Source organism: Vigna umbellata, chromosome 1, assembly GCF_029865625.1.
Source record: "Vigna umbellata cultivar VRB3 chromosome 1, Vumbellata_1.0, whole genome shotgun sequence".
In the NCBI taxonomy this organism is placed as follows: Eukaryota; Viridiplantae; Streptophyta; class Magnoliopsida; order Fabales; family Fabaceae; genus Vigna; species Vigna umbellata.
In genome coordinates, this window is record NC_142165.1 from 36,402,954 (window position 1) to 36,425,357 (window position 22,404).

General features: G+C 37.8%; 1 protein-coding gene, 2 long non-coding RNA genes and 1 other non-coding gene across 4 annotated transcripts; 1 reads left to right on the plus strand and 3 right to left on the minus strand.

Moving 5' to 3' along the window:
- Positions 1 to 436: 436 nt before the first annotated feature.
- Positions 437 to 542, plus strand: LOC124822412 (small nucleolar RNA R71). The gene has a single exon (XR_007027566.1). It is a non-coding gene; the product is annotated as a small nucleolar RNA R71 (small nucleolar RNA).
- An 8,251-nt stretch (positions 543 to 8,793) lies between these two features.
- On the minus strand, positions 8,794 to 9,751 carry LOC148205255 (uncharacterized). Its single transcript, XR_015785089.1, has 2 exons — positions 9,630 to 9,751; positions 8,794 to 9,550 (listed from the first exon to the last, which is right to left on the minus strand). It is a non-coding gene; the product is annotated as an uncharacterized LOC148205255 (long non-coding RNA).
- Positions 9,752 to 11,328: 1,577 nt separating this feature from the next.
- LOC148205256 (uncharacterized) lies at positions 11,329 to 13,235 on the minus strand. Its single transcript, XM_088104113.1, has 2 exons — positions 12,327 to 13,235; positions 11,329 to 11,355 (listed from the first exon to the last, which is right to left on the minus strand). The coding sequence occupies exons 1-2, from the start codon at positions 13,065 to 13,067 to the stop codon at positions 11,329 to 11,331; spliced, it is 768 nt and encodes a 255-aa protein (XP_087960239.1). The 5' UTR covers positions 13,068 to 13,235.
- A 567-nt stretch (positions 13,236 to 13,802) lies between these two features.
- LOC148205257 (uncharacterized) lies at positions 13,803 to 15,112 on the minus strand. The gene is made up of 2 exons (XR_015785090.1): positions 14,720 to 15,112; positions 13,803 to 14,640 (listed from the first exon to the last, which is right to left on the minus strand). It is a non-coding gene; the product is annotated as an uncharacterized LOC148205257 (long non-coding RNA).
- Positions 15,113 to 22,404: the final 7,292 nt, after the last annotated feature.

The following is a 22,404-nucleotide window of genomic DNA, read 5'->3' on the forward strand; positions in this document are numbered from 1 at the left end:
TATATGAGAGTGGATAAGATGAAATTGATAACCCCAACAACATACTCATCCATATATTCCATTGAAGTGTTTGTATTTTGTTTTAGCCATTGATCAAATTCATGCATACATGTTTATTTTCTGTTTTGCATATTAAACTCCACTTATTTCGTTCTTAAGTCTTAAATAATCAACGAATCACATAACTAAACTAGGCCGTGAGTCCTTTGGGAGAACGATACTTGGTCTTACCGAGTTTATTACTTGAAACGATTCGGTCACACTTGCCGATTGTTCAACAAGTTTGTGGCGCCGTTTTTCGGTTTCATAAATTTGCCATCAGAAAATGATACTTGGTTTTACCGAGTATACTACTTGATACGATTGGGTCACACTTGCCGAGGGTTAAACAAGTTTTTGGCATCGTTTATTCGGTGTTCATAAATTTGCCATCACCAAGCCATGTGTGGGCGTCTTTCTCAATAAGCCTTTAAATCGATCCCACGCTTGACATAATGTTTCATCCATGCCCTGGTTGAAAGAAGAAATTTCTTGTTTAGTTTGTTCACCTTTGACTGTGTGAAGTATTTGTTCAGAAACTTTGTAACCATGACTTCCCACTCAGTAAAACTATTCTCTGTAAAGGAGTTCAACCACATCTTAGCATTACTTCCCAAAGAGAAAGGAAACAAGCTCAGTCTAATAGCTTAATCTAGCATGCCATTGATCTTCACAATATTGCATATCTCTTTGAATGTAGTCAGATGCTTAGATGGATTTTCATGTGATAATCCATTGAATTGGTTGCTCTTCACCAATTGAATCAAAGCAGGCTTCATCTCCATATTTGCAGCATTAACCCTCAGCCTTGCGATGCTATTAAAATGATGAGGGCCAATGTATGTTGCATAAGCTGCCAGGGTACGTCTATCATTCTGCTCTTCCGCCATATTTTCTGTTTCCTGGTCAAATCTTTGAGGTGAAGGTTGTAAAAGAGTCTTAGGAGAAGGGAAAAGTTCTCTAGACGTCATGTTCCTCCTTTTTTCTTCTACTATTCTCCAGACCTACAAGAAGAGGTTCAGAAACTTTCGTGCTTCTAGTTCGAATTGTATCCTGCATACACTAGACAACGAACCACTAGAGCACCCAATTGATAAGAGTTGAAAATAAGAGATTTGGACATGTGTTATGCTTGATTTCTTTGTTTTTTGCAGGTTTTAAGAAGAATTGAGTGAAAAAAGTGAAGGAGCTAGGAGTTAGATTCAGAAAAGAAAGGAAAAGTGCATTAAAGGAAGAAGCCGCAAGCACCGCTCAGCGCCATTTACCGCTGAATGGCACTTTGAAGACCCGTAGTCACTGTTGAGGGGTAAAACTGCAGCTGAAGGGCAGAATAGAAGTCACGCACTTACCGCTGAGCAGTATTTACCGCTAAGCGGCATTCTTATGGGCTTAGGCTAATTTTTCTGTAATATTTAGAAGTCTATATAAGGCTTTAGTCTTCCTAGGGTTAGTATCTTTGGCTAGAACAAAGCAAAAACACACTTTTTCACCCCTTGGAGGAGGATTTTGGATGCTAGAACCCCTTTCTCACCTTTCTAGGGTTTTATCTTTCACTCTTTCATTGCATTTCATCTAGTTTCACCATGAATATGGTGAACTAAACTTCTTTTGTTGTTGGGGAATCAATGTAATCCTTTTGAAACTCTCATGTATTGAATTTGTTCTTTAATATATATGCTTTCTTTCATTAATTGTTAGGGTTTTTTTTCCTTTTCTTAATGCTTGCATTGTTTAACTCATTCATAGCATGATAATTGATTTTGTCAATATGGACACATACGAGGAAATCTAGATCTGGAGAATCTCTCCCAATAGTAGTATAAACCTAGACATAGGAATATGATGGTTGGTTGCCTTTAAGCTTCTGTACTTTATAGTGCATGAATAATTGCTAGGGAGACAAGACATTGTAAACTAGTGACTATGATTAGGCTTTCTTCGCCAAGACATCGGGTTTAAGGTAATTTAGAGAGTGGCATTAACATTAATGAAGAAAGATGAATTCTTGAATACATGAGAGTGGATAGGATGAAATTGATAAACCCCAACAACATATTCATCCATATATTTCAAAGCATGTGTTTTGTTTCTTCTTGCCCATTGATCAATACATGCATTCATATTTACTTTTCAGTATTTTGCATTTAAACCTACAAGAATTTGGTCACAAGTCTTAGATAATCAACAAATCAAATAACTATCTAGGTCGTGAGTCTTTTGGGAAAACGATACTTGGTCTTACCATGTTTATTACTTGATACGATTCGGTTACACTTATCGAAGGTTAAACAAGTTTTTGGCACCGTTGCTAGGGACTCGTGGTTTAACTAGTCTATTTGTGTGATTATTGAGTAACTTTGACTTGATTTATATTTTTTATTTTTTTGTCTTTGTATCTTTAAGTTTATCTTTTTGTCTTTTGTCTTTTTTATTTTATTTGTTTTATCTTTTTATCTTCTATTTTTTTATTTATCTTTTCTATCTTTTTGTGCTAACAATTGTTTCTAAGAACTTGTCTTCTTGTGTATGCAGGAAGCAATTCGGACGAGAACCAAGAAAAATTCAGAACCTCTTCTTGAAGGCTTGGACGAGAGTAGACGGAGGAGAAGAATCCGTACATCTAGAGAACTATTCCCTCCTCCAGAAACAATTTTACAACCTTCACCACAAAGGTTTAACCAAAGCACTGAAAATATGGCAAAGGACAATAATGGTAGACACACTCTTGCAGATTACACCACTGTGGTTGGCCCTCAACATTTTAACAGTATAGCAAGGTCGAGGGTCAATGCTGCAAACATGGAGGTGAAACCGGCGTTGATACAGTTGGTCAAGAGCAACCAATTTAATGGGCTATCGCATGAAAGTCCATATGAACATCTCACCACCTTCAATAAAATTTGCAACACTATGAACATTAATGGGGTGCCGGATGAAGCAATCAAGCTTAGCTTGTTTCCTTTCTCATTGGAAGGCAATGTTAAGTTATGGTTGAATTCTTTTCCAGAAGGTAGTTTTACTGAGCGGGAAGCAGTGGTTTCAAAGTTTTTAAATAAATACTTCCCACAATCTAAAGTCAACAAAGGGAAGCAAGAGATATCTTCTTTCAGACAAGGCATGGAGGAGACATTAGGTCAAGCATGCGATCAGTATAAAAGCTTGTTGAGAAAGACTCCCACACACGGCTTTGATGAAGCAGCAATAGTCCTACTTTTCCTTCGAGGTCTTGGTTCACAAACCAAGTTGATGTTAGATGCCTCAACTGGAGGTAATATCAAATGGATGACTCCAGAGGAACTAATCGAGTTAATAGAGAATATGGCCACTAATGATAACGAGTTGCACAGTGAAAGAGGAACTCCAATTCAACAGAAAGGGGTTCTACAATTGCAATCTAATGATGCCTTGCTCGCTCAGAATAAAATCATCACTCAAAAGTTGGAGAATTTAACAAAGACACTTACACAATTGCCAAAGGAGGTAAAGGCTGATACATCCTAGGAGATGTGGAGAAGCAGATCCGTGAGATTGGAGGTGCAGGGAGGCTTGAACAGCTTGCGGAAACCAATGGAACAGTAGCATGGGCAGCTGTAGACTTGGAGTTTTGTGAGCAGATTGATGAAGAGTTTTGGATGTGAAGCAGCGGATGTTTGGAGTTTAAGGTGAATGGATATGGAGGCTAGCTTGGAGAGGTGATTCACAACTCAGAAGGCTTCCTAGAGTGGAAGGAAGTTGCAATGGAAATCAAGCTAAGAAGTGACTCTTGGAGAAGGAATTTGCTATGCATTTCAGCAGAAATTCTTTAATACAATCCAAAAGTGATTTACAAGCTTTTCCTATGAGATTTTATAGATTAATCTCAAGGCTCTAAGCACTCAACTTTCACGTGGCAGATCTGAACCCATGTGCTACATGTATAGCGTCTAAAACACGTGAAAATCAAGTTTTATGTGAAGAAAAACAATTACTCATGCAGCCCCATAGAAGGATAAGTACACCCCTTTTGTATAGAAATGTCCTTTTTACCCTTCTCCATGTTTTGGCAGATTTGGCATATCTTCTTGTTCTCCAATTTTCCATCCAAAGATAGCAAATAGTACTTGACCTTGAGGAGAATATTCATCTTGGAGCTTTTTGGCCATTCCTCTTGTGATGGGTCCTATGGTGTTAGACCTTCTTGTATCATCCCCTCCCTCTTGAGAAGGATTTGCCCTCAAATCCAAAAGATCTTCATCTTCACTATCAAATCTTGCAAAAGGTTTAAGATCAGATACATTGAAGGTAGCATGAACACCATATTCAGGAGGAAGATCAAGTTGATATGCATTGTTATTAATCCTCCTGATCACTCTAAAGGGTCCATCTCCTCTAGGATTGAGTTTGGACTTTCTTAGTTGAGGAAATCTTTCCTTTCTAAGATGAATCCAAACTAAATCTCCTTCATTGAAGATTAACTCTTTCTTGCCCTTATTATGTTTCTTGGCATATTTCTCATTTTGTTGTTGAATTTGAATTTTAACCCTTTGATGTAAATCTTTAATAAATTTAGATTTAGATACCCCATCTTGATGAACAAAATCAATAGAATTTGGAAGGGGTATTAAATCCATGGGTGTCAAAGGATTAAAACCATAAACAACTTCAAAAGGAGACAATTTAGTAGTTCCATGAACTACTCTATTGTAGGCAAACTCAACATGAGGAAGATACTCATCCCAAGATTTGTGATTACCTTTTAGAACTACCCTTAGTAAAGTGGAAAGAGATCTATTTACTACCTCAGTTTGACCATCTGTTTGAGGATGGCAAGTAGTAGAAAAAGATAACTTAGTCCCTAATCTAGACCATAAGGTCCTCCAAAAGTGACTAAGAAATTTTGTATCTCTATCCGAAACTATTACCTTAGGTAGACCATGAAGTTTAACCACATCTCTAAAGAATAACTTTGCAATGTTGCTTGCATCATCTACTTTGTGGCAAGGTATAAAAGGAGCCATTTTGCTAAACCTATCTACCACCACAAAGATAGAATCAAAACCCCTAGAAGTTTTGGGAAGACCTAACACAAAATCCATACTTATCTCTTCCCAAGGGGTGGAAGCAACATTCAAAGGAGTATAAAGTCCATGAGGCATTGATTTAGATTTAGCTTCTAAACAAGTTATACACTTAAAACAATGCCTTTGAACATCCCTTCTCATGTGAGGCCAAAAGAATTTTTCTTTCAACGTGCCAAGGGTCTTTTCTACCCCAAAATGTCCCATTAATCCTCCCTCATGTGTCTCTTTAACAAGGAGTTTTCTATGTGAACCTTGGGGAATGCAAATTTTTCCTTCTTTAAAAAGATACCCCTCTTTCACATAGAATCCTCCTTGAGGCTTATTGAGACATTCCTCATAGATATGAGCAAAATCAAGATCTTGTGAATATAATTCAAGAATGTTATTAAATCCAAGAATTTGAGCTCCCAATGTAGCTAATAGATTAATTTTTCTTGACAAAGCATCAGCCACCACATTGGATTTTCCTTTCTTGTATTTAATAACATAAGTGAATTGTTCAATGAATTCCAACCACTTAGCATGCCTCTTTTGTAACTTGTGTTGACTCTTCAAATACTTAAGTGATTCATGATCACTATGAATGATAAACTCCTTGGCAACAAGGTAATGTTCCCAAGTTTGAAGAGCCCTCACAAGTGCATAGAGTTCTTTGTCATAGGTGGGATAATTACAAGAGGCACCATGAAGTTTTTCACTAAAGTATGCAATTGGGTGTCCTTCTTGTAATAATACTGCACCTATGCCAAATCCTGAAGCATCACATTCTAGCTCAAAAGTTTTGGAAAAATTTGGCAAAGCTAGAATGGGTGCTTGTGTGAGCTTCTCTTTGAGTAGCTCAAAAGCTTTTTGTTGTTTATCCCCCCAATGGAATGTAACATCTTTTTTCACCAACTCATTGAGGGGTGAAGCAAGACTAGAGAAGTTAGGAACAAATCTTCTGTAAAAGCTTGCCAACCCATGGAAGCTCCTTACTTCTCCTACATTCTTTGGAGGAGGCCAATCTTGGATGGCCTTTATTTTTTCTGGGTCCACATGAACCCCATTTTTGGTGACCACAAATCCAAGAAATATGACACTATCAACACAAAAGGTACACTTGTCAAAGTTTGCAAACAATTTGTGTGTTCTAAGAATTGTTAAAACAACTCTCAAATGTTTTTCATGAGTTTGCAAATTTTGACTATATACCAAGATGTCATCAAAGTAAACAACGACAAACTTCCCAATGCAATCCCTAAGGACATGATTCATAAGTCTCATGAATGTGCTTGGAGCATTTGTAAGACCAAAAGGCATAACTAGCCATTCATATAATCCAAACTTGGTCTTAAAGGCAGTTTTCCATTCATCACCTTCCTTAATTCTTATTTGGTGATAGCCACTTTTTAAATCTACCTTTGAAAATATTTGTGCTCCATGCAATTCATCCAACATATCATCAAGCCTAGGAATGGGATGTCTATACTTGATTGTGATGTTGTTGATAGCTCTACAATCACAACACATGCGCCACTTCCCATCTTTTTTTGGAACAAGCAACACTGGTACAGCACATGGACTTAGACTCTTTTGAACTAAGCCTTTATCTAGCAACTCTTCGACTTGTGTCTCAATCTCCTTAGTTTCTTGGGGGTTTGTCCTATAGGCTGGCCTGTTAGGAAGAACTGCCCCTGGAATGAAATCAATTTGATGTTCAATTCCTCTTATGGGTGGAAGCCCTTTTGGAATTTCTTGTGGGAATAGATCATCAAATTCTTTCAAAAGTTTTTGAATGGATGGAGAAAGAGTTGAAGTCTTTGAATCACTAGATGTGCATGTAAGTGTTCCTTGACAAAGAAGAAGATATGAAGGTTGCTCAACTTGAAGTGTATTGATTAAAGTCTTTTTGTTTAAAAGGACTTCATGTTGAGTGACCTTAGGTGGCACACTTGTTTCTATACCTCCCTTTCTTTTTGACTTTTTCTTTTGATCATGTTCTTGCTTTCTTAAAATCTTCATTTGTGCTTGATCCTTAGCTACTTGGGTAGGAGTCAAAGGATGAAGCACAAACTTCTTGTCCTTTTGATGGATAGTGATGGTATTGGTTAGACCATGATGGATAGTTTGATGATCAAATTGCCATGGTCTCCCCAATAACACATGACATGCTTCCATGGGAACTATATCACATAAAACTTCATCTTTGAAGTTCCCAATGGAAAATGCCAACTTCACTTGATTCTTGACTATTATATCCCCATCTTCATTTAGCCAATGAAGTTTATAAGGTTTTGGATGGGGTATAATATCAAGTTTCAACTTCTCAACCAACCTTGTGCTACAACAATTGCAACAAGACCCACTATCAACAATGAGAGAACAATGATTTTCTTGAATTTTACATCTTGTGTGAAAGATGTTCTCTCTTTGTGATATGTGTTCAAGACTTGGTTGGTTGCTAAGTATCCTTCTCACCATGAGAAGTTGTCCATCATCAGCATATATTTCCTCTTCCCTCTCTTCTTCCTCACTCTCACTTGTACTAGTTGGGGTGTCACTTTCACTACTATAAATGTCCTTACCTTTCAAAATAATGTTTCTTTTTGTAGGACATTGAGTAGCTACATGACCCCTTCCTAGACATTTGAAGCATTTGATTTCACTTGTTCTTGTGTGTGAGGGTGTCTCTTTCTTGGGTCTCTCTTCTATTTTGGCTAGAGGTTTAAATGGCTCTTTTTCTTTAAAAATTTTCTTTTCAAAAGTAGGTTGAACTTGAATTCTTTTAGAAGAAGATTTTCTCAAGTTTTGTTGTTCTACCTTTATACACATTTGAACAAGATCATTCAAATCTCTATAAGGTAGAAGTTCAACCCTATCTCTTATGTCAAAATTGAGCCCACTTAAAAATCTAGCTAAAGTAGTTTCTGGACCTTCTACTATGCCTGCCCTCATCATATACAACTCCATCTTTTGTCTATATTCCTCAACTGTCATAGACCTTTGTTGTAACCTTTGGAGTTTATCCATGAGCTCTCTATTGTAGTAGGAGGGAATGTGTCTCCTCCTAAGGGCAGACTTGAGATCATTGATGAGAGGGTCGCACCTCCCACAAAAGTTGTGCATAAAAGAATGCAGTATAGTACTAGGAAGTGACTCCTAGGTCGTCTCTCAAGGACCAACTTGGGTTCAGTCTCAGATCACACACGGAAAAAGGGGGGTTTTGTAAAGATTTTTTTTTTGTGATTAGGAACGAACTAAATTAAAATTGGAAATTAAACACGACCAAACATAATTGAAAACATTGACAGAAATGAACAAGGCATGAAAATAGAATGATCCTACATATAGAACGGTTCTACATTGAGACCGAACGATCTAAACACAGCAAAACCAGAATAACTACAGAATTCATCGGATTGAAAACAAAACGCTGGAACAGTAAACACGCAGAACACGTAACAACATCTTAATTGAAATGTACCAATTGAACTTAAACATTAAACGCAAAAGTAAAAGCATCAGTAAAAGCAAACCGAGATTGAAACAACACTTGAAAACAAGATGAAGAGTAAAACACAATGACAGAATGTAGCGATGCAGAAAATAATGAACAGTAAATTACAACAGATAATAAAAATAAAAACACTTAATTAAAAAAGAAGTCCATCAAGGATTCAACACTTAAATTAAAATAAAATGCATGAACAGTAAAGAAATCAACAATTGCAATCGGAGATGATATATCTATTAAAAATGTGTGACAGTAACATAAATTCAATGCAAAAGTGCTTTGGAGCTATCCTAAAATTCATCACCGAATGCACCTCTGCAGCCGTGACCCCACACCTTTCACCTAATCAATTTCTTAATTTCCTAAAGAAAAGAAATTCCAAAAGCTTAGCTACTTTCAGCTCACATTCCCGTGCTTCCACCTGTGCCTCATACATTGCTTCACCAAGCTACTCTTCTTTTCTAAAAGCTTCAACCACCGTGCACACCATTTCTCCCAGGACCCAACTAAATCAGCCGTGACACCACTCTACCTCTAGCCGTAGCCTTCCATTGCAAAAATAAAAATCTCCGTACTTGGTTGCGGCTGGAGCCCCCCCTATATCCTGCCTCTCCGTAACCTTTTCATTCTTCAAAGCTGGACGTGTTCCTCTCTTTCAGCCCATGCTGTATTTGCTTTTTGGACCGCTTGCTGGATGCTTCTCTGCTACTGTGGACAGGTGTTGCTGCTTTGGGCTGTGGACTTGCTTCTTTTCTTTCTCCTCCGTGGCAGCTGGATCGTGGAGCTTGACGTTGCTGGACTACATTCCATCCTGCACCCCCTGGGCCGTGACCGAGTGAAGAGTTGAATGGTACAGGCGGTCACACCACTTCCAGCTCAACGTGGAATCCGCAGCTGCCCGTGTTGCTAGGCGTTGCTGGACTGTGTTGGATGTGTATGTAACCCATGTGCAAGAAATCTGCTCGAACAGGCCAACTAATTTAGCACTTCTTTCACGTCTCATCTCTATGTGCACCCCCAAAAAATGAAATCCACACCCCCTCTCATTTCCAAGCTGCTGCCCATTCTCCGCGTGCTTCTCTTCATGTGGGCCGTGTATGGTTTCTTTCTTCCAGCACCTTGTTTTCACTTCTTTGCTGGACCGAAAACTGTGTGGGCCATGAACGTGAGTGTGCTGCTGGATGCACCCCTTTCTTCCCATGTGAAAGCTGCTGGACTGAGCTGTGCGTGATGTGCAACCGTGAGCTCCAAGGCTGCTGTGTGCTTCCAAAAATACGTGGCAGCACCTCCAGTTCATTTTCTTAGTTTAAAATAAAATTGATGTGGCATTTTCTTTTGACCTCCAAATGTCCCAAATAATATCCAACAATTTCACTACAATTAATAATGCAAATAATTAGTCCAAATAATTCAAATTAATTAAAATAAGAATTTTTAGTCAACTTAAGCACAATTAGCAAAAATGGGAAAATACTGGACAATTAAGCACAATTCCCTGATTAAATTCCGTACAATAAGCTAAGTGAAGTGAATAAAATATTGACTCATCAAAATAGACCACACTTAGTCTTTTGCACTCCTGGGCAAAATCAAGACGCAGATCAAGGAATAGTTCAAAGGACTTTTAGGAAGGTGACACAGACTCAGCATACAGAAAACAAAGACTCAACAAGGACAGAAACAGAATTACACAGTCCTCAAGAAATCTGGACAGAGAAAAGAAGTAGACAATTCCAACACAGAATGAATCAGAGAAAGCAGATACTCATGAAATCATCCAAGCAATTCAAGACATGGCAAAATGATCAATCAGCTCAAGAGGTGAATCAAAAGTAACAAAACCTCACAGATGCACTATCAGTGTTTCTCTCAAGTGTTTAAGGTAAATCAATGTCACTCAATGCACTCAAGAAAGCAAACACAAATAGACTTGGCAAGCCTCTAATATCAACACTCAAGCACATACGCATGTTCAAATCAAAAGGTCTTTTCATGGTTGTAATGGGGCCAAGGACAAGGCAGGATATATCTGGATAAGAAGCTACAAACCATAAGGAACAGAGGAGCAATGGGGAACAAGTGTAAACACATTCAAACACACCCACAACCTCTAATTCCATCCTCTTCTTGACTCCATTATTCACAATTATTGACCCACATTTTTTTTTTTCACTATTTTTCTGCTCTTCTTTTTTTTTTTTTTTTTTCATCCTGTCTCTTTTCTTTTCTCTCTTTTCAAAACCAAAACTGTAAAAGACAAGATACACATATATTTACCAAAACAAAACAAGAAGAGGAACCAACTAGCCAACTCATCAGAAACTCCAAGGAGACCACACTTGTTCCCAAAACACTTCCAAAGCTCCAAAATTCCCTAAGGTTAAGGTTATCATGGTTTTTCACTTAAGGGTGATTAATGAGCTTGAAAACAAAGAACAGGGGAAAAGTATAGGCTCAAGGGGGTTATCAAAGGATTACAACAAGGTCAGCTTATTTGGCTAGAGAGGCTCAAGAACAAAATTGCCTTTATCACTTCCAAACATGCATATCAATCAAGAATCATCAAAAAGAGTCAAGCCAAGGCATGTGTGCAAGCAATCAAGAGACATATCACACACAAGAAAGAACATTAAGTGGCTCAAATCTCACACAGGGTAATTGTCACAATCAATTCAACCTCTCAAACATCATAATCATCTTCCCAAGCAAAGAAAAGCAAGGATTTCAAACCAAGTATCAAGGAAGTGAAGATGAGTCTACAACCTAAACAAAGTCCAAAAGTCAAGAGAAACATGCAAACTGTACACAAGGCACGACAAAAACTACCTAGAAAAGAAAAAATTTAACCAAGAAAACAAAAACTAACAAAGAAAAATAAAAATCTCCCCCAATAGACCACACTTAAACTACACAGTGTCCTCAATGTGTCATAAGCATAAGATCAGAAATCAGAAAAATCAACACATCATGGAAAAGTGCAATAAAAGTAGGGAAAGGGGGAGAAGGGAAAAAGAAAACTCCCCCGGTCATGGTGGCAGTTGCCAATTTTGGACTTGTAGGGAGATGTCTTCCACCATTGGATCCAGCAAGGAAGTTTTGAGGAAGAATTTCTTCATCCTCCAAATTTGATCAAGCAGGGAAATGTCTTCCACAGCTGGATCTAAGAAGTGATTGTTGATGAGCGGGTTCAACAGGTGCCTATTGATCTTGAAGTTTTTGTGAATGTTAGCACCTTTGTTGTCCACTATGGGTGTTTGTTGATCAAATTCATTTGTACCTCCTGCAATGGGGTTAGTGCAATGTGGCTCTATAGAAATTTCATGCAGGGGTATAACACCCAATCCTAGTGTAACAAGCTGAACCTCAGATACATCCTCAGAACATGAATCAATTTCTAAATTACAAGTAATATCAATAACAGACTCAGATTCATGTTCAGTGCATGGAGAATAAACATTAGGATGTGATATCAAAAAGTGGTTCTCATCATGCACAGAGGAAGAATTAAAAACATGCTCAGCAACAATATGATCATCAACATACCTCTCAACAGCATAATCATTAAAAGCATAATCATCAACAGCATAATCAAATTCAGGTATGTTTTCCGCCACTTCCCTAAAGATTGGAAAAGTGGTGGCACATGAAAATGGTCTACCTGGTTCAAAATTACTGCTAATTTCTGCCTGGTCCTCAAGATTTTCATTAGTCTCCTCAGGTGCAAGAGTATGGACATCTGAAGGTAGGAAAGTAGGTTGCTCAGTGGTAAGCTCATAACTCTGTTCCCCATCTCCTATGTGGACGACACTATCATCATCAAGAATCTGAACAGTCTGAAATGGTGATTCCTCTAAGTCATGAGGTTGTTCCTGATTGAGCTGAGTAGCTGTCTGCCCTATCTGATCATTCAAACTCTGAATGACAGCTTCTGTTTCCTGCTGAAACTCCATTATTTCTTGCTTGAACAGAAGATTTTGCATGGTCATCTGCTCTAATAACTCCTTCAATGTAGGTTTAGAAGTAGAAGGCTGAGGAGCTATTTGAGCAGGAGCATCATAAAATTGTATCTGTTGTTGTTGCTGCTGTTTTTGTTGCCTGTTGTTGTAGATGTTTGTAGCATAAGCCTGAGGTGCATCAAAGGCAGCATGGTGTTGCAAAGAAGGACATGCATCTGTATAGTGGTCACTGGAAGGACAAATAGCACATAGTCGTGCAACAGATGCAGAATGAGATGCAGATCTTTGGTTGGTAGTGAACTGTGTCACCAACTTCGCAAGAGAGTCAATCTTTCCTTCCAACTTGCTTTCAAAATCTGATAAAGACTGGGCAACATCATCATGTACGCCCCTCACCAAAGGATGCGCAATATTGTTCTCCTTATAGAAATCAGCAGAATAATTAGAGTACCATGCAGAAGGAGAATCATAAGCATTGGCAGAATAAGCACTATTCACAAAACCAGAATAAGTAGACATGGAAAAATAAAAATACTAAAAATTACGAAACAAATAAAACACAACACATTTATACATGCAAAACGCACACAGAAAACAGAACATCACAACACAAGACAAAACACATACGACACGCATACAAAAACGCACATAACAGAAAACAACAAAAGACCCAAAACCGAACCTTTGGTCCCCGGCAACGGCGCCATTTTGATGAGAGGGTCGCACCTCCCACAAAAGTTGTGCATAAAAGAATGCAGTATAGTACTAGGAAGTGACTCCTAGGTCGTCTCTCAAGGACCAACTTGGGTTCAGTCTCAGATCACACACGGAAAAAGGGGGGTTTTGTAAAGATTTTTTTTTTGTGATTAGGAACGAACTAAATTAAAATTGGAAATTAAACACGACCAAACATAATTGAAAACATTGACAGAAATGAACAAGGCATGAAAATAGAATGATCCTACATATAGAACGGTTCTACATTGAGACCGAACGATCTAAACACAGCAAAACCAGAATAACTACAGAATTCATCGGATTGAAAACAAAACGCTGGAACAGTAAACACGCAGAACACGTAACAACATCTTAATTGAAATGTACCAATTGAACTTAAACATTAAACGCAAAAGTAAAAGCATCAGTAAAAGCAAACCGAGATTGAAACAACACTTGAAAACAAGATGAAGAGTAAAACACAATGACAGAATGTAGCGATGCAGAAAATAATGAACAGTAAATTACAACAGATAATAAAAATAAAAACACTTAATTAAAAATGAAGTCCATCAAGGATTCAACACTTAAATTAAAATAAAATGCATGAACAGTAAAGAAATCAACAATTGCAATCGGAGATGATATATCTATTAAAAATGTGTGACAGTAACATAAATTCAATGCAAAAGTGCTTTGGAGCTATCCTAAAATTCATCACCGAATGCACCTCTGCAGCCGTGACCCCACACCTTTCACCTAATCAATTTCTTAATTTCCTAAAGAAAAGAAATTCCAAAAGCTTAGCTACTTTCAGCTCACATTCCCGTGCTTCCACCTGTGCCTCATACATTGCTTCACCAAGCTACTCTTCTTTTCTAAAAGCTTCAACCACCGTGCACACCATTTCTCCCAGGACCCAACTAAATCAGCCGTGACACCACTCTACCTCTAGCCGTAGCCTTCCATTGCAAAAATAAAAATCTCCGTACTTGGTTGCGGCTGGAGCCCCCCCTATATCCTGCCTCTCCGTAACCTTTTCATTCTTCAAAGTTGGACGTGTTCCTCTCTTTCAGCCCATGCTGTATTTGCTTTTTGGACCGCTTGCTGGATGCTTCTCTGCTACTGTGGACAGGTGTTGCTGCTTTGGGCTGTGGACTTGCTTCTTTTCTTTCTCCTCCGTGGCAGCTGGATCGTGGAGCTTGACGTTGCTGGACTACATTCCATCCTGCACCCCCTGGGCCGTGACCGAGTGAAGAGTTGAATGGTACAGGCGGTCACACCACTTCCAGCTCAACGTGGAATCCGCAGCTGCCCGTGTTGCTAGGCGTTGCTGGACTGTGTTGGATGTGTATGTAACCCATGTGCAAGAAATCTGCTCGAACAGGCCAACTAATTTAGCACTTCTTTCACGTCTCATCTCTATGTGCACCCCCAAAAAATGAAATCCACACCCCCTCTCATTTCCAAGCTGCTGCCCATTCTCCGCGTGCTTCTCTTCATGTGGGCCGTGTATGGTTTCTTTCTTCCAGCACCTTGTTTTCACTTCTTTGCTGGACCGAAAACTGTGTGGGCCGTGAACGTGAGTGTGCTGCTGGATGCACCCCTTTCTTCCCATGTGAAAGCTGCTGGACTGAGCTGTGCGTGATGTGCAACCGTGAGCTCCAAGGCTGCTGTGTGCTTCCAAAAATACGTGGCAGCACCTCCAGTTCATTTTCTTAGTTTAAAATAAAATTGATGTGGCATTTTCTTTTGACCTCCAAATGTCCCAAATAATATCCAACAATTTCACTACAATTAATAATGCAAATAATTAGTCCAAATAATTCAAATTAATTAAAATAAGAATTTTTAGTCAACTTAAGCACAATTAGCAAAAATGGGAAAATACTGGACAATTAAGCACAATTCCCTGATTAAATTCCGTACAATAAGCTAAGTGAAGTGAATAAAATATTGACTCATCAATCATTCCAATAGTGGATGGGAGGGGCTTGATGTCTAAGCCTCTCTTGGACGAAGGCAGTCCACCAATACATTGCATACCCTTGAAAGCTTAGGGTAGCTAGATAGACCTTCCTCTCTTCACTCACTTGGTGGCATTCAAACAATTGTTCCACCTTCATCTCCCAATCAAGATAAGCCTCTACATTGTCCTTCCCATGGAAGTGAGGCAACACAACATTGACTTCTTTAGGGGGTGGGGGTGCATGAGAATTTCTCCTATGCCTCCTAGAAGTAGAAGGCTGATGAGGGTAATAATCACCCAGACTCAAAGACATCCCTCCCTCTTGAGAGTTTTCACTCTGACTTCCCCTAGACTTGCTTTTCCTTATCATTCTCAACTCATCTTGAATAACAGCATTTTGAAGCTCTCTATTGGCTTTCTCTTCATTCATTTCTCTTCTCATTTCCTTGAATTCATTAACTAAAGTTTGAAGAGAAAAATGTTCTTTTTCACTATCACTAATCCTAGGAGAATGCCTTCTAGACATTATGATGGACTTAAATGTTATTCTTGAAGTAAAGACTAGAGATTTTCACTTGAAGCAATATTCCAGGTAAGGGAGGTGATTCACTAGGAATGCTTAAGTACCAAGCCTTTTCCTTGCCAAATATGCTTCTTGCTACTTACTAGAGTCCTTAGATCAAAATCACTCTTAAATCCACTTAAGTCTTAAAGACAACAAAGAAAAACACAAAGCAAAGGAAGGACACAACCTAAACTCTAAATTCGGACCCCTAAGAGAGCTTCCTATTCGCACAAGATATATGTTATCTAGTCGAAAATTGGAAAAACCATTAAAGTGAGGTCTCCTAGGTGAGGCTTAGACTTTGGATCTAAGACACACTCACCGACTACTCAATTTTAGGTTGTGAGACTTCTTTGAGTCTAGTTACAAATGAGGGAAGAGCACTTGTGAACTCTAGCACCTCACTTGCTTGGATTTGGAACTTACAACCAAAGAAAAACAATGGAAGTTACAAAGAAATTTGGTAAATTGGAAAGGAAAAGTTAAAAATAGGCTAAGGGACAATGTATGCAGCTTTGGTTGCTCTCAAAGAACTTGAATCTACTGGATTCCAAACAATTCTCTCAGCTGCAAGGTGCCTAAACCAAGAAATTAATTTTCTGCAGTATAGAATGCTGCTGCAGTCACGGTTTTTCCTTCTTCAAGGTTCAACTTCATTCACTTTTCTTCACCAATTGAACTTCCTTTGATGCTTCCACTTGCAGTGAGCCATTTGAGTTATAGTTCACCTATCCAATAAACCAATTAGTCACAGAAACTACCACCACAATTGCCAGCAAAATCACATCCAAGTGACAGCAACACCAGGACTTTTGTCAAACAGATGGTGTGCAGAGTGTTCAAAATTCAGAAAGCAAGCAATTAAGTGGCTATCAATCACGGTGGCACATCAAAATGATCTTAGGAATGGCTCTAGAACAGAATTAAAACGCAATAAAAGACTTTAAATCAGAATCACACACGAATTGGCTATGCATTGAAAATTGACAAAACTGTTTGATGAAATGCCTGAATGAGTTGCACCAGATTTTTGCACCAGATTTCTGCACCAAATTTTTATACAATTCAAACTTCGAAACTGATGATGCAATGGTCCTAAGTGCCTTTTAACATTTGTAATATCTCTTTTGAATTGTTATCTTAATATTTTAAATGGACCATGGCTTTTACTGCATCTAAAAATGATGAATCAAACAAAGTAATGCAGTGCAGAATTTGACAGAAAAACCAGCATAATATTGCAGCAGAGTCAATTTTTTTTCAATGCAGAAAAATAGACCAAATGAACAGTACTGCACCTAGTTATTTTCCAATGATTCAAACATGTTTTGATGATGATTTATGACTTGTTGGAACTAATTGGATACATCAAAACTATATAAAACAGAAAATCACTACTGCAGTACCATATTTCAGCTAAATTTACCAACTAGCATGGTCAAATTTTGATTCAAAAGTAATTCTGACTTGAAAACAGCAAGGAGGAGTTAGAAATGGTATTTGAAATTTGCACAAATGCAGAAATTCAGTGTTGATGATGATTAGCAATGATCTAATACTAACCACACACAATTAAGCAAAATTGACTCAAGGAAACTCATGCATCTCGGCCAAATGCTTGGACACTCTTGCCACATGACAAACTATTTGGAATCAACTCATTTCATCTTCCAAATGGTTCAGACAATGGATCAACCAACTGCTGTTCAATAGAACAGTAAATGACCATAAAAACAGTGGCAATGCAGCACAAAAACAGAACTGAAATGCTGTCAGGATTTTAAAAAAAAACTGCACAGATTTTGAGTTTGAATGATAGATCTAAACACCTGAGCTCATTTCTGAAGTATTCATTGCTCTTACTTGGTGTAGCCACATTCAAACAACTCAGATTTTTGGTAAAACTTGGTAGAAAAACCAGATTTGATAACAAAACAGCAAAGTAACTAACAAGACTTAAGACAAAAACAGAAATGATGTTTAAATGGTAAAATAGACTCAAACAATTAATAACAGCCGAATAAAATGAAGGAAAACTCAAACAACGACAGCTAGTAGCCAATGAAATTAAGAGTAGATCCTAAACAAAGCAATGATTGATGAAACATTGCAGAATTTTTCAGAAAACAGCAAGACAACCAGGAAATTTTTTGACAGCAGATAAATGGAAGAAAATCTGGACTTATCTCACGGTTCTAGTTAGAACCTTGCTCTGAATACCACTTGATACATCCTAGGAGATGTGGAGAAGCAGATCCGTGAGATTGGAGGTGCAGGGAGGCTTGAACAGCTTGCGGAAACCAATGGAACAGTAGCATGGGCAGCTGTAGACTTGGAGTTTTGTGAGCAGATTGATGAAGAGTTTTGGATGTGAAGCAGCGGATGTTTGGAGTTTAAGGTGAATGGATATGGAGGCTAGCTTGGAGAGGTGATTCACAACTCAGAAGGCTTCCTAGAGTGGAAGGAAGTTGCAATGGAAATCAAGCTAAGAAGTGACTCTTGGAGAAGGAATTTGCTATGCATTTCAGCAGAAATTCTTTAATGCAATCCAAAAGTGATTTACAAGCTTTTCCTATGAGATTTTATAGATTAATCTCAAGGCTCTAAGCACTCAACTTTCACGTGGCAGATCTGAACCCATGTGCTACATGTATAGCGTCTAAAACACGTGAAAATCAAGTTTTATGTGAAGAAAAACAATTACTCATGCAGCCCCATAGAAGGATAAGTACACCCCTTTTGTATAGAAATGTCCTTTTTACCCTTCTCCATGTTTTGGCTGATTTGGCATATCTTCTTATTCTCCAATTTTCCATCCAAAGATAGCAAATAGTACTTGACCTTGAGGAGAATATTCATCTTGGAGCTTTTTGGCCATTCCTCTTGTGATGGGTCCTATGGTGTTAGACCTTCTTGTATCAAAGGCAGTTGCAAAGGTGATGACAAATTTATGAACACCGAAAAACGGCGCCAAAAATTTGTTTAACTCTCGGCAAGTGTGACCGAATCATATCAAGCAATAAACTCGGTAAGACCAAGTATCGTTCTCCCAAAGGACTCATGGCCTAGTTAGTTATATGATTTCTTGATTAGTTAAGACTTGTGAACAAATTCTTGAGGTTTCAAATGCAAAAGACAGTAAGTAAACTGATAACGGTTGAAAAACCGTTATTTTTATGCTTAAATTTGATACCAAAAGCAACCTTTAAGACTTAGAAACTAGCTTGAATTCATATTTTTTCTTTAGTTTTGAGAATAAGAGAGTTGAAAGTGAATTTAATGGTTTTGTGCAAGATTCCCTTGATTTTGTAGGCTAATTGAATGATTTGAAAGAAGAATTGAAATACCGAAAGATTGGAGTGCTGAAAAGTCAACCAGAAACCAGAAAAGTCAACCAGTCAACCAGAAAAGTCAACCAGTCAACCAGAAAAGTCAACCAGTCAACCAGAATGCTGGAAAACCAACCAGAACGCAGAAAAAGTCTGACCGAGTGGCGCTGAGCGGAAAAATACCGCTGAGCGGCACTTTTTGGGTGCCGAAATCACCGCTGAGGGGCAAAACAGCAGCTGGGGGGCAAAATGGATCATGCGCTAGTACCGCTCAGCGGTAAAATACCGCTGAGCGCCATTCTAAGTGGGCTTGGACTGGTTTTCTTTTGTTTTTATGGGCTTGGACTTGTTTTATGTTATTGTTATGCCCTATTTAAGGACTTGCACGTCCTAGGGTTTGTATCTTTGGCTGGGAGGAAGTAGAAACACACTTTTCACCCCTTGGGGGTAGATTGGGAGATGGTGACGGCTCTCCTCTTCTCTTTCTCGGGTTTTTCTATCTCTTTCATTCTTTCATTGTTATTCATCTAGGTTCATCATGAATATGGTGAACTAAACTCTGTATGTTTGTTGGGGAATCAATGTAATCTTTTGAAGCTCTCATATATGGAATCTGTTTTTACATCTTTTAATTAAGACTTATGCTTTCTTTTCATCATTAGTTAGGGTTTTTCCTCTTTGCTTAATGCTTGCATTGTTTAACTCATTCGATGCATGATTATTGGTTTTGTCGATACGGGCACGTACGGGGAAGTCTAGATCCGGGGAATTTCTCCCAATATGATATTGGTTGTCGTTAAGCTCCTGCACTTATGAACTGATCATTAGGAATGCTAGGAATTGTATGAACTCGTGATTAGGGAGAAGCCTTCTAGAAAGGTACTTTAGAGAGTGGCATTAACAATGATGATTTGAATGTTGAATTCCTAAAATATATGAGAGTGGATAAGATGAAATTGACCCCCAACAACATATTCATACATTAATATCATTGAAAGTGTTTATCTTTTGCTTTTTGCCATTGATCAAAATTCATGCATACATGTTTATTTTCTGTCTTGCATATTAAACCCCAAATATTTCGTTTGTAAGTCTTAGTTAATCAAGAAACCACATAACTAAACTAGGCCGTGAGTCCTTTGGGAAGAACGATACTTGGTCTAACCAAGTTTATTACTTGAACGATTCGGTCATACTTGCCGATTGAAAACAAGTTTATGACATCATAATTTGGTGTTCATAAATTTGTCCATCAAGTTTTTGGCGCCGTTGCCGGGGACTCGTGGTTTAACTGGTTAATTTGTGTGATTATTGATTATCTTTGAGTTATTTTTTTTATTTTATTTTTAAATTTCGAATTTTTTTTATTTTATTTTATTTTTCTGTTTTCTATTTTTCTGTTTTCTATTTTATTCTGTTTTCTGTTTTTATTTTATTTTATTTTTATTTGATTTCATTTTATTTGATTTGATTTTATTTTGATTTTATTTGATTTTATTTTATTTTATTTTCTGTTTTTATTTTTTGGTTATTATTTTTTTTTCTATTTTTTTTATTTTCTGTTTTTTTTGTTTTTATTTTCATTTTTTTTTGTTTTGTTATATTTTTTTCGTTTTCTGTTTTTAATTTTTTCGTTTTCTGTTTTTATTTATTTTTATTTTTTTTCTGTTTTCTGTTTTCATTTTTCTATTTTATGTTTTTATCTTCTATCTTGCTATCTTTTATCTTCTTATCATTTATTCTTTGTATCTTCTCTATCTTTTTGTGCTAACAAATATTTTCTAGAGTTTTGTGCCTAATGCTTGCAGGATGCAATTCGGACAAGAATTTAACTATATGGGCACTCAATTCTTCAAGGTCAACAAAGGAAAGCAAGATATTTCTTCATTCAGGCAGGGCATGGAAGAATCACTGGGTCATGCATGGGATAGATACAAAAGCTTGCTACGAAAAACACCCACGCATGGATTCGATGAAGTGGAAGTAGTCCTTACCTTCCTTGGAGGTCTTGGTTCATGATAACAGTTGAAAAACTGTTATTTTCATGCTTAAAGTTGATACTAAAAGCAACCTTTAGACTTAGAAACTAGCTTGAAATCATGCCTTTTGTTTATATTTTCAGAAATAAGAGAGCTGGACAGGTTTATGCTTGATTTAAGTGTTCTTGTGCAGGTTTTGAGGTGAATTTGGTGAAAGAAGTGAAGAATAAGAGAGAGGACATTAGAAAAGACAAGAAAGAGTGCAAAAAGGAGAAGTTGAAGGCACCGCTCAGCGGCAAACTACCGCTGAGCGGCACTCAAGAGGTGACGTTGGAACCGCTGAGGGGCAAAATGGCCGCTGAGGGGAAGAAAGAAGACGCGCAATCACCGCTGAGCGGTAAATACCGCTGAGCGACACTTTTTGGGCTTGGACTTTTGTAATCTTTTGTAACTCTAGATTAGTATATAAGGGCTTGCACGTCCTATAGTTAGGATCTTTGGCAGAAACGAGGCAAACACTCTCTCTTTCACCCCTTTGAAGGAGGATCTTGGATGCTCAGGCTACCTCTTCACCTTTATTGGGTTTATTCTTTCATACTTTCATTGTAATTCATCTAGGTTCACCATGAATATGGTGAACTAAACCTTGTATGTTTGTTGGGGAGTCAAAGTAATCTCTTGAAGCTCTCATATATGGATTTGTTGAGTACATCTTTGAATTAAGACATATGCTTTCTTTCATCATTAGTTAGGGTTTTTCCTCTTTGCTCAATGCTTGCATTGTTTAACTCATTCTAATGCATGATTATTGGTTTTGTTGATACGGACACGTACGGGGAAATCTAGATCCGGGGAATTTCTCCCAATATTATACTGACAATATTATATTGGTTGCCTTTAAGCTCCTGCACTCATGAACTAATCATTAGGAATGCTAGGAATTGTATGAACTATTTGATTAGGGAGAAGCCATCTAGAATGGTACATTAGAGAGTGGCATTAACAATGATGATTTGAATGTTGAATTCCTAAAATATATGAGAGTGGATGAGATGAAATTGACCCCCAACAACATATTCATTCATATATTTCCTTGAAAGTGTTTATCTTTTGTCTTTGTCATTGATCAATTCATGCATACATATTTAATTTTCGTCTTTGCATATTAAACTTCAATTATTGTGTTCTTAAGTCTTAGCTAATCAACAAATCACATAACTAAACTAGGCCGTGAGTCCTTTGGGAGAACGATACTTGGTCTTACCAAGTTTATTACTTGAAACGATTCGGTCATACT